Genomic DNA, 17,360 nt, shown 5'->3' with positions numbered 1-17,360 from the left:
TCATGCTGGGGATTTTTTCACACTGAGGATGTTCAAACAGTAAAATCTATGCAACTAGTCCAAAATCCAAATACTCAAAAAGTGGAACCAATTCTGATCTCAAACATTTTAGATACGTGATCCTCAGCCTATCACCTTGTGACTCCAGTGTCCAAATACATTATGGCTGTCTCACTACTTGTCCCTGTGCCCGTCATCTCTGTGCCCTTGTTTGTGCCAATGCCACATCGACTTAGCTACTGAAGTTTTGTAAATTTGTTTCCCAGGAGATATTGTCCCCCATCTGGTTTTTTTGAACTAATACACTGGCTATTTTACTTGTTACAACTTCATCCACATTTTAAAAACAATTTATTAATCTCCAAGAAAAACAAATGTGGGGGGGTGCCGAGGATATGGCTCAATTGGGTAGAGTACTTGCTTGGCACACATGAAGCCCTAGGTTTGATCCCCAACACCACAAAAACCAGGTATGGTGGCAAAAATCTGTAATCCCAGCACTTGGGAGGTAAAGGAAGAAGGGTCATGAGTTCAAAGGTACCCTTAAGGGAGGAGGGAGGAGAGGGGAATCTGTGGTTGGTATGTAAAATGAACAGAAAATCTCTTAATAATGATAATTTTAAAAAAGGTATCCTTGACTACAGAGTAAATCCACATAAGATTATCTCTGAAAAACCACCACAACAAATCCTCACATGTGCATGCATGCGTAAGTGTAGAATTAAACTGAACTAGAGGATTGGAATGGAGAGATAATGTTACGATGTCAGATGTTAAGTGCACTGGCTACTCTTTTGGAGAACCTGGGTTCAGTTCCCAGCAGCCAAAAGGCAGGTCATCTGTAACTCCAGTCCCAGGGAAACCAAACTGAGGGTATGCTAAGACAGATAGCCAGGCTGGCTTGGAACTTATTACGTAGCTCACAAAGTCTTTAAACACAGATTGGTCCTCCTGCCTCAGACTCCAAAATAAGGAGTTTATAGGTAAGGTCCACCATTTTCAACTAATATATATTTCATACTATCAAAAATATTTTAAAATTAAATTCCTAGTCATCAATGACTTGAAGCAATCCATGGTAAGTACACGTGGGGATCTCCATATTGCAATGCTACCGACACATCAATGAGCAGATCCAGGGGTTATTTTCACAGGCAATGGCAAGGGAAGACATTAAAAAACACGCTTTTAGGGGTTGGGGATTTAGCTCAGTGGTAGAGCGTTTGCCTACAAGCGCAAGGCCTGGGGTTTGATCCTCAGCTCAAAAAACAAACAAACAAAAAAAAAAACAAAAAAAAAAAAACAAAAGCAAAAAAACACACTTTTAGCTGCATGGAGAGACAAATTTCTGCATCACTTTAGAAACTATACCAGATCGAAGTGAATGAAACATTATTCATCACTTTCTGAACCCTGACTCTTTAGGATGGACATGACCAGGCTCAGGGCCTTTCCAATCCTCCTGCTAGAATGGGCCACCATAGGAGGATCAGCATAATATGCTGGGCACGCTCATCAAATCTTTGTTTAGTGTCATGCTCTCGGCTAGATGTCCCGTGGACTTCCTGCTAACTGCTACCACACCTCTTGGCACCTGTTAGCCCCTGACCGGTTCGCTTCATTTGCTTGATATTTTACTTAGCTTACTTCTCCTACTTTTCTGATTTTTCCTTAGACTTGTGGCTCCACAATGGCAGAGACTGCCCAGTGTGCTTTACAGAGCTCTAGTATCAGGCATGAGAGAGAATACTGACTCCAAAGATACTAGCTAACTGAATTTACTGGGAAAACAAGCATGGCGACATTGTGGGACTGAAAGCTAGGAATCCTCCTTGGGTATCAAACCATGGAGGAACCTGAAGGCAAGTCCATGAAATTACAACAAGCTGAAGACTAAGCAAAGAGACATGTATTTAGCTTCAAATCATTCAGTTGGAAACTCTGGTCCATCATCATCATATTTTTGGGCAGTAAGTAGGAAGAAATTCGTGTGTTTCCATCTGCCCCGTCTCACCAACTTGGAGGGGGTGGGGAGCTAGAGGCAGAATTCCAAAGGCACTAATCTCAAAAGCACATGCTAGCTATATTTACCACATTAAAGGTCTGCTTCCTGCTTTAGGAACATAACTTCATTTAAAAAGTTGCTATTTTGCTGAGCGGTGTTGGCACATGCCTTTAATCCCAGCATTCAGGAGGCACAGAAAGGCGGATCTTTGAGTTTGAGGCCAGCCTGGTCTACATAGCAAATTCCAGGACAGCCAGAGCTACCCAGAGAAACCCTGTCTCGAAAACAAAACAAAACAAAAGATGCTATTTCAAGGGATTGAAAAGATGACTCAGTGACTAAGAATGCTTATTGTACAAGCTTGAAGACCTGAGTTCAAATCCTCAGCACCCAAGTTAAAAAAGGCAGGCATATCTGTATGTGCCTGAAGCCCAACATTGAAGTGCTGAGACAGATGGATCCTGGGACCTCAATGGTCAGCTAGCCTATGCAAAATGGCAGGTTTCTGGTTCAGTAAGAGGCCCTGTTTCAAGGCAATAAAGCAAAGAGAGACAGAGGAAGATGACTGATGTTCTCTTTGGCCTCTGTATATATGTTCTTTATCCAATCTAGGTGATTACCAGGGATAGTGTGTGTATTCATCAAGTTGTACACTTTATATATAAATTATATTTCTATGAAAAAGCAAAATAGTATAGTCTAACAAACTTGTGGGGGCACATTTTATGACTCACAATCTTGGTGAATGTCCCACATGTATTTGTAAAGAATGTGTATGCAGGTGGGATGGTGGTACTCCCCCTAATCCAAACACTTGGAAGAAGAGGCAGGCTAATCTCTGTGAGTTCAAGGACAGCCTGGTCTACATAGTGAATTCTACACTAGCCAAGGCTACAGAATGAGACCAAGACTCTAAGTCTTTTGAGTTTTAAAAACAAAGGTGTATTCAGTTCTACAGATGTCAGTCAGATAAAGCTGGCTTACAGTGAGAGCTCAATTCTATATTCTCACTTCTCTATCTCCTACTTTTATTACTGAGAGATTCCAGTCTCTGTAAACACTGACTTGTTCATTTATGCATAGTGAATCTCTGTCATTAGGGACACACTTGTGTCTTCTTTGTGAACCATGTCATTATGTATCATCCCTTTTTATCCTGTTAACTTCTTTGCTTAGAAGACAGTCTTGATATTAACACATCTATTCTAACGTTCACATGGTGTATCGTTTTACTTATGTTGTTATTGTTGAAACAAGGTCTCATACAGCCCAGCAAGCCGGGAACTCACTATGTAGTTAAAGCTGGCCTTGAATTCTGATCCTCCTGTTTCCACTTCCCAAATGTTGGGATTATAGGCATATGTCACCATCACCATGCCCAGCTTCCCTCTTTTTCCCCATTCCTTTTTTAAAAACAAGGTCTTGCTGTATGATAAAACATGACCAAAAGCAACTTGAGGGAGAAGGATTTATTTCAGCTTACATGCCCCGATTGCAGTCCATCATGAAGAGAAGCTAGGGCAGGTAAACAAGGCAGGAGCTTAGAGACAGGAGCCGAAGCGATGGAGCATGATGCTGACTGGCTTGCTCCTCATGATGACTTGCTCAGTCTACTTTCTTTTTCTTTTCTCTTCTCTTCTCTTCTCTTCTCTCCTTCTTCTTCTTTTTTGTCTTTTCTTTTCTTTCTTTCTTTTTTTTTTTTTTTTTTTTTTTGAGACAGGGTTTCTCTGTGTAGCTTTGTGCCTTTCCTGGAACTCACTCTGTAGACCAGGCTGGCCTTGAACTCACAGATCCACCTGCCTCTGCCTCCCGAGTGCTGGGATTAAAGGCATGTGCCACCACCACCTGGCCTCAGTCTACTTTCTTATGGCACCTAGGACAACTGGCCAACAGGTAGCACTATTACAGTGAGCTGGGATCATCATCAATCATCAATAAAGAAATGCACCATGCTGGGCACTTGTGAAGCAAAGGCAGGTGGATCTCTGTGAGTTACAGGCCAGCCTGGTCTACAGAGTGAGTTCCAGGATAGCGAGAGCTGCACACACACACAAAACAAAACCAAAAAACAAAAAACAAAAAACAAACAAACAAACAAACAAAAAACAAAAACAAAAAACACTTGTCTCAAAAAATCCAAAAGGGGGCAAAAAAGAAAATAAGACAGCTTACCCACAGGCCAAATCTAGTGGATGTATTTGCTTAGTTGAAGTTCCTTCTTTTAAAATGACTCTAGCTTGTATGAAGTTGACATGAAACTAGCCAGCATACTCTTTAACTTATTTTCTAAGACAGGATTTCCAGTTTAACCCAAAGCTCACCTTTTCAGCTAGACTGGCCAGCTGGCCAGCAAGTCCTCCAGATCCCTCTGTCTCTGCCCCTCAGTGGTAGAGTTGGAGGCTTTTTTGTATAGTACTGTAGATCTGACCCAGGATCCTCCTGCTTTGTATAGCAAGTACTTCCCCAACTAGGTCATCTCCCCAGCCCTATCCTGCTACTTTTAACTTGTATCACTGCATTTTAATTGAGTTTCTGACTAATGCTACATTTGTTTCACCTTTTTTGCTTGTTTATGGCATGTATGTGTTATATTATGCACGGTGTATGTACCTTTTAGTGTAGATCTGCCCATGTGGGTATGCATGCATATGTGTGTGCATGCATGTAGAGCCTCAGAGGTTGATGTTAGGTGCAAAAAACTGTTTTACATTTACGTATTTATTTTTTGTGTGTGAGTGAGCACATCCTGCGGTATACAAGTGGAGGTGCAAAGACAAATTGTGGAAACTAGTTCTTTCCTCCACTACTCAGGTTCCAGTTAGCAGGTGCCTTTACCTGTACTGCCAGGTCATCATCTTTGTTTTCAGTAGGGTCTCTCACTGAAACTGAACCTCTGGCTGGCCAATGAGCTTCAGGGAACACACACACACACACACACACACACACACACACCAGGCATATGCTTCTGTGCCTCATTTTCATCTTTTTATGAATCTGCTCTGATAATTTCTGTCTTCTATATATTTGAATCATTTGCACTTAATGTAAATACTGGTATATGTAGTTTTTTAAAACTGTTGCTCAAGAAGTTACAAATACATGCATATTTAACTGGGGGGCATGGTGCACACACAGTGGGCACTTATAAATGCTAAACATGTGCTCTACCACTGAGCTGCATCCCTAGCTCATATATACTTTTCAGAGTTCACCTCTGCAAATAGGATGTATGAACCTTAGCAGCATATAGCAGCACCCTATTCATATTGTAACTGTCTTCCACATGACTGCATCTACACACACTGCTTTCGGCTGCCAAATATATCTTAACTCAATAAAGAACAAATAATCCATTTTATTTCCCTAAGAATTTACTAAAACATTTCATTCATTCCTGATGATGTGTTCCCTCTGAAGAATTTCCCTAAACAATAACTTCAGAGCAGGTATTGACAATCAATACTGTTTTCCTTCATCTAAGAAAACTGTTTCTCACTCCCCTCCTTTCGCTCCTCTTCTATTTATTTATTTATTTGCTGGATAGCCCTGGCTGGCCTGGAACTTGCTGTGTAGACTTGGATGGCCTCCAATTCAACAACCTCAGGAGCTACATCAGCCTCCTGAAAGCAAGGCTCACAGGGTTTTGCCATCTGGGTATACCTTGGTTTTTTTGAGAAAGGGTCTCACTCAGTAGCCCAGGTGAGTCTTAAATTCACAGCACTCTGCCTGTCTAGTCTGTCAAGTACTGGGATTCCAGGTGTGAGCCATGACACTTAGTTCCAGCGTGCTTATAATAGATATTTCAAGGCTGGGCAATCTTTGGAGGTTTTGTTTGTTTTAGAGAGGTCTTGCTGTGTCCTTTGGTCTTGACCCTGGGGACTGAAGTGATTCTGTTACCACAACTTTTCAAGTAGCTGAGACAAGAAGTGTTTGCTAACATCCTCAGTGGGTAGTTCTTTTGGAACATATGCTACTGTCTTCTGATTTTTTTTTTTTTTTTTTTTTTTTTTTTTTTTTTGAGCTGAGGATTGAACCCAGGGCCTTGCACTTGCTAGGCAAGTACTCTACCACTGAGCTAAATCCCCAACCCTGTCTTCTGATTTTAATGTGAATATACAGTCATTCAAACCACCATCCCCTGAAGGAAATAGGTTACTTTTTTCTAGCTATTTTTAATTTAAAACTAAATTTTAATTTGTTTTTGGAAATAAATGGAAAAAAGAAAGTATCTTCAATAAATGGTGCTGGCATAACTGGATGTCAATATGTAAAAGATTACAAATAGATCCATATCTGTCACCATACATAAAACTCAAGTCCAAGTGGATCAAAGACCTCAACATAAATCCAGTTACACTAAACTTAATAGAAGAGAAAGTAGGAAGTACTCTTGAAAGCATTGGCACCAGAGATCACTTCCTAAATATAACACCAACAGCACAGACACTGAGCACAACAATTAATAAATGGGACCTCTTAAAACTGAGAAGCTTTTGTAGGGCAAAAGACATGGTCAATGTATGATAATGAGTATTCAGAAATGGGTAATACCTGGGGGGTGTTTACCAACCTAATACAGAGCGCCTGTGTGGCTTGGGCAGGTGTTAGTCCATGACAGGTAAGGTGACCTGCTGATGTCCCATGCAACCTAAGTCAGAAACTCATTTTTTAGTAAAAGGGAGGGGGGAACCTGTAGGGCCCTGGCCCCCAATTTGGGTAACTGTTGCCTTGCTTGCTGACCTTGACCTTGATATCCTCCCTATACTAATTCCCTACCCGGTTCCACCTTCCTGAATGCTTAAGGGAAGTTCCTTGTCTGTGTAACCTGCATATTGGGTGTTAACAGCTTAGATGCAAGATTATAAAATATCTTTTATAAGTAGTAGTGAACTTCTGCCCTTCAGGGTTCTCCCATTGTGCTGTAAGCCTGTATTTAAGACCTTCTCCCTCCTTCAATAAATGGCATTTGGCATTAAAAAAAAATATTGATAGTTAAGTGTAAAATCTAATGTGAAGCTCCATGGCTTCTGTTCAAAATGTCTGCTCCAATTGTACAGAAGTTCATTGAGTTATATAGTCTTTGTGTCTGGTTAAGTTTGGGGTGTGATTTTTTTCAACTGTTTTTATAATAAAGTTTCAGAAATTAAAAATAATTAAAAAAAAAAAAAGACACGGTCAATAAGACAAAAAGACAGCCTACAGAATGGGAAAAGATCTTCACCAACCCCACATCTGACTGATCTCCACAGTAGATAAAGAACTCAAGAAACTAGACATCAAAATACTGAACAATCCAATTTAAAAAAATGGGCTAAAGAGCTAAACAGAGAATTCACAAAAGAAGAATCACAGATGGCTGAAAGACATCTAAAGAAATGGTCAACATCCTTAATCATCAGAGAAATGCAAATCAAAATGACTCTTGAGATACCACCTTACACCTGTCAGAATGGCTATGATCAAAAACACTAATGACAGCCGGGCGGTGGTGGCGCACGCCTTTAAGCCCAGCACTCAGGAGGCAGAGGCAGGTGGATCTCTGTGAGTTCGAGGCCAGCCTGGTCTCCAAAGCGAGTTCCAGGAAAGGCGCAAAGCTACAGAGAAACCCTGTCTCGAAAAGAAGGAAAAAAAAAAAACAAAACAAAAACCACTAATGACAGTCTATGTTGGAGAGGATGCAGAGCAAAGGGAACACTCCTCCACTGTTGGTGGGAGTGCAAACTTGTACAACCACTGTGGAAATCAGTATGGCAGTTTCTCAGAAAATTGGGAATCCATCTACCGCAAGACCAAGCCATACTCTTGGCATATACCCGAGAAATGCTCAACCATACCGTAAAGATACATGCTCAGCTATGTTCATAGCAGCACTATGTGTAATAGCCAGAACCTGGAAACAACCTAGATGCCCCTCAACTGAAGAATGGATTAAGAAAATGTGGCACATATACACAATGGAGTAATACTCAGCAGAGAAAAACAATGACAGCATGAAAATTGCAGGCAAATGGATGGAACTAGCAAAAAATCATCCTGAGTGAGGTAACCCAAACCCAGGACAAACATGGTATGTACTCACTCATAAGTGGATTTTAGATATAAAGCAAAGAACAATCAGACTGCAACCCACAGAACCATGGAGGCTGTATACATAGCAGGGGGGACCCTAGGATGAATGTGGCTTATAATAAGTTTTGGTTTTACTCAATTACTGAGCAAGCCTCAGTATATATGTATATAAGTATATAAGCTTATATGTACATATGTGTACTACACATGTGCCTGGTGCCCTTGGAAGTTCGGAGAGAGCATCGGATTCCCTGGAACTAGAATTAGGGATGGTTTGCACCATTATGTGGGTGCTGGAAACTGAACCCAGGTCCTCTACGAAAGGTCTTAACTACTGGGCCATCTCTCTAGCCCCTACAACAGCTCTGTTGTTGTTGTTTTCAGTACTGAGGACTTAACCCAGTGGCTGTGCGCATGCTAGGCAAGCACTCTACTGCTAAGCTATAAACCCAGTCTCAAACAAAAATTATTACTACAGACGAGATAGTCTGCCCAAGTTCAAATGCTAGTGCTGTCATTTATTATTATTATTCACCAGGTATTGCTTAGAGCACCTGAAATCTTAACATTCTGAAGACTAAGTTGTAAGGGTCATGAGTTCCAGGGATAAATACATAGTGAGTTTTTGGTTTGTGGTTTTTTTTTTTGTTTGTTTGCTTGCTTGTTTTGTTTTATGAGACAGGGTTTTGTTGTGATATTCTGTTTGTGGTCTGACAAATAAAGCTTGCCTGGAGATCAGAGGTTAGAGCTAGCCACTAGTTAACCATAGAGATCTGGAGGTCTGTTCAGACAGGAAATGACATGGCTGGGTAGAGAGAAGTGATGAGGTGGGGCTGAGATAGGAGTACGGCCCCTTTTAGGTCAGATTCAGAGACATAAGAAGTGACTGTGGCTGCTCCTTTGCTTCTCTGATCTTTTAGCTTTCTCCCTTGATATCTGACTCTGTTGAGTTTTTATTATTAAGACTAATTAGGATCGCACTACAGGGTTTCTTTGTGCAGCCCTGGCTGTCCTAGAACTAGCTCTATAGATCAGGCTGGCCTCTAACTCCTGAGAGCTGGGATTAAAGGCATGTGCCACCACCAACCAGTATAATTGGTAAACATTTAAATGTTCTTTTTATTGATGGAAGATTTTTAGAGACAGAGATGAGGAAGAAAAGCACCAATATTTAGTTATACACTACTCAGCTGGAAATGATGATCGAGTATTGTTTGAGTGAGGTATGAAGCCAGAGTCTAGCAAGTCAAAGGTAGAGTGCGCCATGCTGTACAGTTACAACACCAGTAGAGAAACAGCAGCTATGGCTGGTACACACTCAGATGTAAAGAAAAGCAAGACTTACTTCAAAGTTGTACTTCTTCATCTGGTTGAGGTGCCGGCAGTACAGGTAGAGCATGCCAATGCTGCTGCCCACTGCAATGTAGTCTCCGTTAGCATCCAGGGCTGTGAGGTAGACCAGAATAGAGCGAAAGCCCCTCTGGATCTTTGTGGGAATGGCATTGAGGAGATAGTACAAAGGGCAGAATTCTCGGAATGTTACAGGTTCTGATATCGATGCCATGGTCAAGGTTTCCACAGATGTTCTTCAGGCAGAAGGACTGTTTATTCATCATCTAGGGAAACCTGCTGGCCACAGAATACAGTATTATAACTCTTTCAATGCCTAGTAATACCAAAAAGCAGTAATGTTTAATAGTGGGAACATGCCATTTTCAACAGATAAGAATCATGGCTGGGGATGGGGGTTGCAAAGATGGCCTAATGGTTCAAAGCATATAATGTTTGGTTCCCAGTACCCATGTCAGACAGTCCACAACCATCTGTAACTCCAGCTCCACAGGATCCCATGCCCTCTTCTGGCCACCACTCATATTGCACTCACATGCACATACCCCCATACAGACACAGGCACATACACATTATTTAAAATAAAAATAAACTGGGGTGATAAAGATGGCTCAGTGGTTAAGAGCACTGACTATTCTTCTAGAGGACCTGGGTTCAATTCCCAGTACCCTTATCATGGCTCACAATCACGTGACTCCAGTTCCGGGGGACTGAAGCTCTCTTTTGGCCTCTGTAGGCAAAGCATACATGTGCTACAGACTAATACGCAGGCAAAACCCATACACATGAAATAATAATATAATAATGAAAGATGAACAGAAATCTTGACAAAAGGAATTCTAGCTGGAGCTTAAACAAGAAAAGTAAATGGGGGAGCAAGATACCTTCAGCATTTGAGTCCCAAATGCACTTCAGTTAGGACTAGTACCAACACTATAGTCAACAGTGTGGTGGACAGAAGAGTATAAAGCCTAATTCTTTTCAAGGAGTTTGTGAACTAGCCAGAAAGGCAAATGCAACAACAAAGAGACACAAAACTACAGGAACTAAATGGGCTTCCATGAGAAATTCAGGATTAGTGTGAACTAAAGTGAGCCAGGAGGCAGCTCTCTTGAGAAAACTCTACTGTCCTTTTCCTAAGCACCAGCCCCTTCTCGCCTAAATGGTCCCAATGGTCATGCCTAAATTCATTTTTATTCTTCTTAAATAGGCAGAAGAATGCTTGTAATCCCAGCACTCAGGAGGCAGCAGCAAGAATATTGCTGTAAGTTCAAATTTAGCCTGAGCTACACAGTGAGTTTCAGGCTAGCATGAGCTACAGCAAAAACACTCTCAAAAACAAAACCATCTCCAACTTAATTAACTCTAGCTCTGTTTCAACACCTCCTTCCCCCCAAAAAAAGTCTGGAGAAGATACCACTGAAAACATGCAGCAATGAACACCACCTGTCTGAGCAAGACACAGGAGAAAGCTTATATTAGAACAATAAGCCCACTCTTGAGAAATAGGCCTCCCCTACACCTACACCACCACCACCACCACCACCACCACCACCACCACCACCACCACCACCACCACCCCCGTCTGGTGAAAAAGCAGGTTCCTATAGCCAGGAGCCATCTCAGTGTTTGGAACCCATTCACCCTGCAGCTCCTATATGCTCCTCCATGCACAAAAATCAAGATACTCTACACTCACCAGCACCTTGTTTAACAAAGTTTACTCACTTGTTTTAAGCCTTACCCTGCCCGAGCACGTAAGTGGCCTCTTCCCCACTTTCAGTTGTGAAGTTCTGAAGTTCTGAAGTTCTGAAGTGAGACTTAGTCGAGACCACAGAGCTGAGCTTTGAATCTCAGACTTTCCCCTTAGTCCACAGCCCTTAGACATCGCTCTGATATAAGCAACAGGTACACACTGTCAGTCTGCCTGATTCAACCTGAAAGTACAGTTTACATCTTCAGGTTCTGCCCTAGCTAGGGTTACTATCGCTGTAATGAAACACCATGACCAAAAGCAAACTGGAGAGGAAAGGATTTGGCTTACAGGTCCATACTGCTACTCATCGATGCAGGAAGTTAGGACAGTAACCTGGAGGCTGGAGCTCATGCAGAGGCCATAGAGGGGTGCTGCTTGCTTGCTCCTCATAGCTTGCTCAGCCTGCTTTCTTATAGAACCCAGGACCACCAGCCCAGGGGTGGCACCATCAATCACTAATTAAGAAAATGCCCCACAGCCCACTATTTATGGAGGCATTTTCTCAACTGAGGGTCTCTCCTTTCTGATAACTATAGCTTGTGTCAGTACAGGTTCCAGTAACTTCTTGGGATACTCACTTCACTGACACGAGCTTTCTATTAGTATATGCTTGATTGACTGAGACCTTAATCCTCTTCTGAACAAGTTCATCAAACCCATTCTCACCTTTCTTGAATGATCTCTCTAGGTACCATTCAGCTTTTGCCATGAAGAAGGGCCTCAACAAATGGGTCTCTGCTAAAATGCCCCTCCTACAGAAGACATGCCTGGCCACCCACCCCAGCACAGCACTCCTATCATGCCACCTGCTTTGCTTTGTCTACATGTCCTTTTGCTTTGCTGCACATGTAAGCATGTACATGCATGTGCACATCCACAGACACACACAGCTCTGTAAGTCCCATGAGAGCAGAGACCACAATGCCTCACTTACCCCATCTAGGGCCAGCATCAGGAAAGGACTAGGAATGTCAGGCACTCAGCAAGTACACACTGAACAGATGAATGAATGATGAGAAAGGATACTAGATCCAATACCATCTTTTGCTCAAGGCTGGGAAAACTCATATATATTATATATATTCCAGTTTCCAAGCATTCAATAGTTGCAACAGCTAATACTGTAAAGGTCCACGGCAGAGAAACATCCTGAAAGTAACTAATAACAACAGTAACAATTGTAACTATATCCTTGATTGTTAGGGACCTGACTGAAACACACTCTTTTAGCAGAAGCCAAGGCTTTAGAAGGTTCAGAAGTCTGCCCAAGCCACAGAACTAGTACAACAGAAATCTAAACTGTGAGGGCTGAATGTCCAGATGCCAGCAGATCACAAATTTATAGCCTTTCAAGGACCACACAGCTAAGAGATGCCTTGCTAAGACTAAGAGATGCCTGTTCTCTGAATCAGCCTACACAAGCACCCAGAAAAATGGGCAAGACCCAAAGAATCCAGCAATCAAGTGTAAATGGCATGGTATAGTGATATTTTATTTGTAATGAAATGTGATTTTATTTGTATATTAATAAAGTTGCCTTGGGGTCAGAGCAAGCCATAGCAGAAGCAGGTGGTGGTGCACGCCTTTAATCCCAGCACTTGGGAGGCAAAGCTAGGTGGATCTCTGTGTGTTCAAGGATACAGCCAGCATGGAGACACGTGCCTTTAAATCTCAATACCAACCATAGAAGACCTGGAGGTCTGTACAGACAGGCAGTGACGAGGAGGTCATGTGGTTGGGTTAACAACCAATGAGAAGGCAGAACAGAAAGTCTATAAAAAAGAAAAAAACACACAGAAGTAGGTCTCTGGTGGAGAGGAAAGAGAGCAGCAGTGAAGGGTCAGGTTTTCAGATCTTAGCTATTGCTCTGACCCCTTGGCTTTTAACTTTGCAATTGGCTCTGTGTTTCTTATTGAAGAAGACGGTTACATCTACAGCATGGCAGGCAGACAAAGTCAGTTAGCCACTGGCTACCACCTTTCAAAGCAGGTAGACCACTGTAAGGCCACAGGGCATGAAGACAAAGGAGCAGGAGCAATAATATGTAGAGTATGTAGCCCAGAACTTGTGAGGCTCCCCAGTCAGAGGCCAGTGGAAACTACAAAGTGAACTTCAGGCCAGCCTGGGCCACATAATGGACATTGACCAAAAAAAGAGAGAGAGAGAGAGAGAGAGAGAGAGAGAGAGAACACTATATTATGGATCAACTAAATCTAAATTTCTCTTAACACAAATGTTTTGATTTTACTATCATAAACAGCACAGATACATATCCAAGCAAATTCTTTGGAACTTTTTTAAAGACATTTTTATTTTAAAAAAAAAATTATTATCATTATTATTATTATTATTATAGCTATGGGTCTATCTGTGTGCCTGGTGCCTGCAGAGGCCAGAAGAGGGCATTAGATGCCTTGGAACAGAAGTTACAGACAATTGTGAGACACCATATGCTAGAAATCAAACAAATCCTCTACAAGAGCAACAAGTACTCTTAACTACTGAACCATCTCTCCAGCCCCTATTTTTAATTTTTAATTTTGTGTATGAGTGTCTGTGCGTACACACGTGTACATGTACATGCACTTGAAGGTGCCATTGGAGGCCAGAAGAGGGCATCAGTGTCTCTGGAATCAAGAGTTACAAGCTGTTATGAGCCACTAGAGATGGATATTGGGAACCTAACTCAGGTCTTCTGCAAGAGCAACAAGTGCTCTTAACCACTGAGCCATTTATCCAGACCCTTGGAAATATTTCAAAAGGTGGAAAAAGGCTGGTCCAGTGGAAGTGAATTAGTAATACTAACTGGAGCTCCAAGTGGTGAAAATTTTGAAATTTTAAAACGCATTGCCAAACTGTCTTCCACAGCTATCATAATGATTTGTGCTTTAAACATGTTTCTCCAAAGGACTTTCTGAGGTCAGTAAGTCACAGAAACCAAGAGGGCCAGAAGGCCCACTGAATCTCTTTAGGTGGGGTTCTGGGAGAACTCAGCACCAGGTCTGTACCTTTCACCTAATAGGCAGATGGAAAATGGACTGAAGCTCACTCTGACAAAGCTGGCCAACTGCAGAAGGTATGTTGGGTGGGCTTGGGAGAAATCGAGAGCTATTGCCTCCCTGTCCTGTGATACATTTGATGAAAACTATTCAGACACAATGAACACTTCTGACTTCCTACCCTGCCCAATTTTCACACAAGCCTAAAGGCACATTTTGCCCTAACTCAGGTTCAGACACACTGCCATAATTAAACTAAGACTTCCTGCTGGAGAAAAACAGCAGCACACTGGGGTGTCTAATGACATCAGAGGGTAAAGGACTGGGGCTGAAATCCCAATGTATTTAAAGATTAGCTGTGGGTCCCAGGGGAAATTATTTAATGGCTCTAGGTTGCCATTTACCCATCTAAAAATGGTTAGGAATATAAGCCAGGTACGGTGGCACACACCTGTGACCCTGGTGGTGTGATAGTACTACCCAAATTAACTTACTGAAAATGGCCACAGTTCTGAGGTAGGTAGCACCAAGCCAGACTGAATCAAGTGCTGTCCAGGTTGAAACTCTGGTGCTTACTAAACCTCACTTCCTCCCTCTTGCTCACCTCCACTTATTCTCCAAGCACTAACACCAAGGACCCCTTCTCCCTACTCAGCTTTCATAATTCACCATCCCCTCTATCAGAATGATCTCCTTCCACAGATGTGGCTTCCTTTCATCTCTAGGGGCTCAGCAGAAACATTATCACTACAAGAAGGTATTTCCAGACAAGATCACTTATAAATATCAAAGCTCCCTTTCCATCCACATGCCCTTCATAATCCTCAACACAACCTCTGATTCTTCACTTACTAAATAACCTCTTCTGTGAGAAGGAATGCCAATCTTCCTTTAGCACAGAGTAGATGTCTATAAAATATTTGTTGAATGAATAAATAAAATGTTAACTTCTAGTCTTATTGATTTGGGTGTGTGTGTGTGTGTGTGTGTGTGTGTTGGTTTTTTGTTTGTGTGTGTGTGTGTGTGTGTGGTGTTTTTTTTTGTTTTTGTTTTTGTTTTTTCGAGACAAGGTTTCTCCGTGTAGTTTTGGTGCCTGTCCTGGATCTCCCTCTGTAGATCAGGCTGGCCTCGAACTCATGGAGATCCGCTTGCCTCTGCCTCCCGAGTGCTGGGAGTGCTGGGATTAAAGCCAGGCGCTACTGCCTCTGTTTTTTTCTCTGCTTGATATCAAACACAAGGCCCTCATTCTTACTAGAAAAGAGGCCTACCACTGTGCTTTTTTATTCCAGTCTTTAAGATGAATAATGTCAGGGCTGGAGAGAAGGCTCAGCAGGAGCCATCAGCACTTGTTGCTCTCCCAGAGGGAGTGGATTTGGTTCTCAGCACCCACCCACCCACATGGCAGCACACAACTACCTGCTAACTCCAATGCCAAGGGATCTGATGCCTTCTTCGGCCTCTTCAGGTACTGCATGTACATGGTACATATAATTCATATAAAAATGAATTTAAAATATATAAGCAATGCTTCCTTGGCTATGAGAATTTCAGTTTAAAATGCAAAAGTAAATTTAAAAAGTATGGGCTAGTAAGACAAATCAGTGGTTAAGAGTGCTTGCTGCTCTTCCAGAGGACCTGAGGTCAAGAACCCACTTCAGGTGGCTCACAACATCTTGTAACTCTAGCTCCAGGGGATCTAATGCCCTCTCCTAGCCTCCATAGGCACCCACATACAGGTGGAATACACAAAACAGATACACACATAGAGTAAAACTGCTTTTAAAGAAGTCATAATGTTTTTCTCCCCATCCCCCATCAATTCCATAATTGGAAGGTGGGTTATATTCAACCTTCATTTTAATGAGCATTTCCGAAAACTAGAGCTAGGAGTAACCCAGAACCCAAATTATACACCCGGCAGTACAATTGTCATATGTCACCACAGGCTCTGATAGCACTGTCTCAAGGACCTTCTCCAAACTCAATACAAAGTAACAATTAGTATTCCTGTACAGTTTTTTTTTTTTTTTTTTAAAGACAATCGTGATCACTAGCCCATGGCCCTCAAACATCTAAGTGCTGAGATTACAGGAATTAAGTGCCTAGCTTTTTTTGCCCCCATGGCTTCTTATTCTTTGCAGATTTTTTTGTTTTGTTTTCTCAAGAAAGGGTTTCTCTGTGTAGTTCTGGTTGTCCTGGAACTTACTCTGTAGACCAGGCTGGCCTCAAACTCACACAGATCCATTTGCCTCTGCCTCCTGAGTGCTGGGATTAAAGGTATGCGTCACCACCGCCTGGGCTTCTTACTCTTTAATCATAATTGTTACATACATGTGTGTGTATGTATAAGCTTATAAATACAATCTGCTAAGATCATTTGGCATAACCACACCTGGCACTTATAATCGATCTTTATTTTTGCTTTTAAGTTATTCATTTATTGTGAGAGTCTCACACCACAGCTTTGGCTGGCTAGAACTCCCAAGGTCATCTAGCTTAGCTTCATGTCTGCTAGGAATACAAGCATACACTGCCATGGCCAGTTGATGAAATGTTAAGATTTTATGACAGAATTCAAAGGGGCAGGGAATAATTCATCTTACAGATGAAATTCTGTTACTTCCTGCTTCTATCCCTTCTGGCTAACCAATTGTTCATAGGTCAAGCCCGACCCAAGCATTGAAACTAGACATCTGAAGAAAGCTCTGTATCTAACTTCATCTCCATCCCCATTTTCTGCTCCAGTTGCAAACTTTAAACTTTTATTTATTTGTTACTTGTGTGTATGTCTGTGGGGGTGGGGGGAGATACATATGTAGGTGTATTTGTACCATGGTTTATGTGTGGAAGCCAGAGGACAACATGTGGAGTCAGTTCTCTTTGTCTGCCTTTATAAAAGTTCCAGGAATTGAACTCAAGTTACGAGGTTTACAAGGCAAGTGCCCTTACCCCATGAGGCATCATGCTAGCCCCCTAAATGAGTTTGTAATCCCAGCACATGGAGGTAGAGGAAAGATGATTGTCACAAATTCAAGGTCAGCTTGATCTACACTGACAGTTCACAAACCAATCAAAGCTTACACAGCCAGATTCTGCCAACTTCCACCCCCAACCAACAAACTAAAACAAAAACACAAACAAACAACTAACAGAGTACTGTACTCAGTCAACACTGAACTCA

At 42.0% G+C, this 17,360-nt stretch overlaps 1 protein-coding gene across 5 annotated transcripts in view; it reads right to left on the bottom strand.

The window, feature by feature from the left end:
• The window catches only part of Tecpr2 (tectonin beta-propeller repeat containing 2), a 104,135-nt gene that overhangs the window by 84,225 nt on the left and 2,550 nt on the right, over positions 1-17,360 (bottom strand). For 3 of the 5 annotated variants that reach the window (XM_036205461.1, XM_036205460.1, XM_036205465.1), the window contains exon 2: positions 9,420-9,700. In XM_036205461.1, coding sequence (XP_036061354.1) covers positions 9,420-9,638 — 219 coding nt within the window. In that variant the 5' untranslated portion in view covers positions 9,639-9,700. Of the gene's footprint in view, positions 1-9,419; positions 9,704-17,360 lie in introns of all 5 variants that reach the window. The other 2 variants (XM_036205462.1, XM_036205463.1) reach the window with 1 other exon arrangement.

This window comes from Onychomys torridus, chromosome 14 (genome assembly GCF_903995425.1).
Source record: "Onychomys torridus chromosome 14, mOncTor1.1, whole genome shotgun sequence".
Classification (NCBI taxonomy): domain Eukaryota; kingdom Metazoa; phylum Chordata; class Mammalia; order Rodentia; family Cricetidae; genus Onychomys; species Onychomys torridus.
The sequence above is the reverse complement of the archived record's forward strand: the minus strand, read 5'-3'. Positions and strand labels throughout refer to the sequence as shown.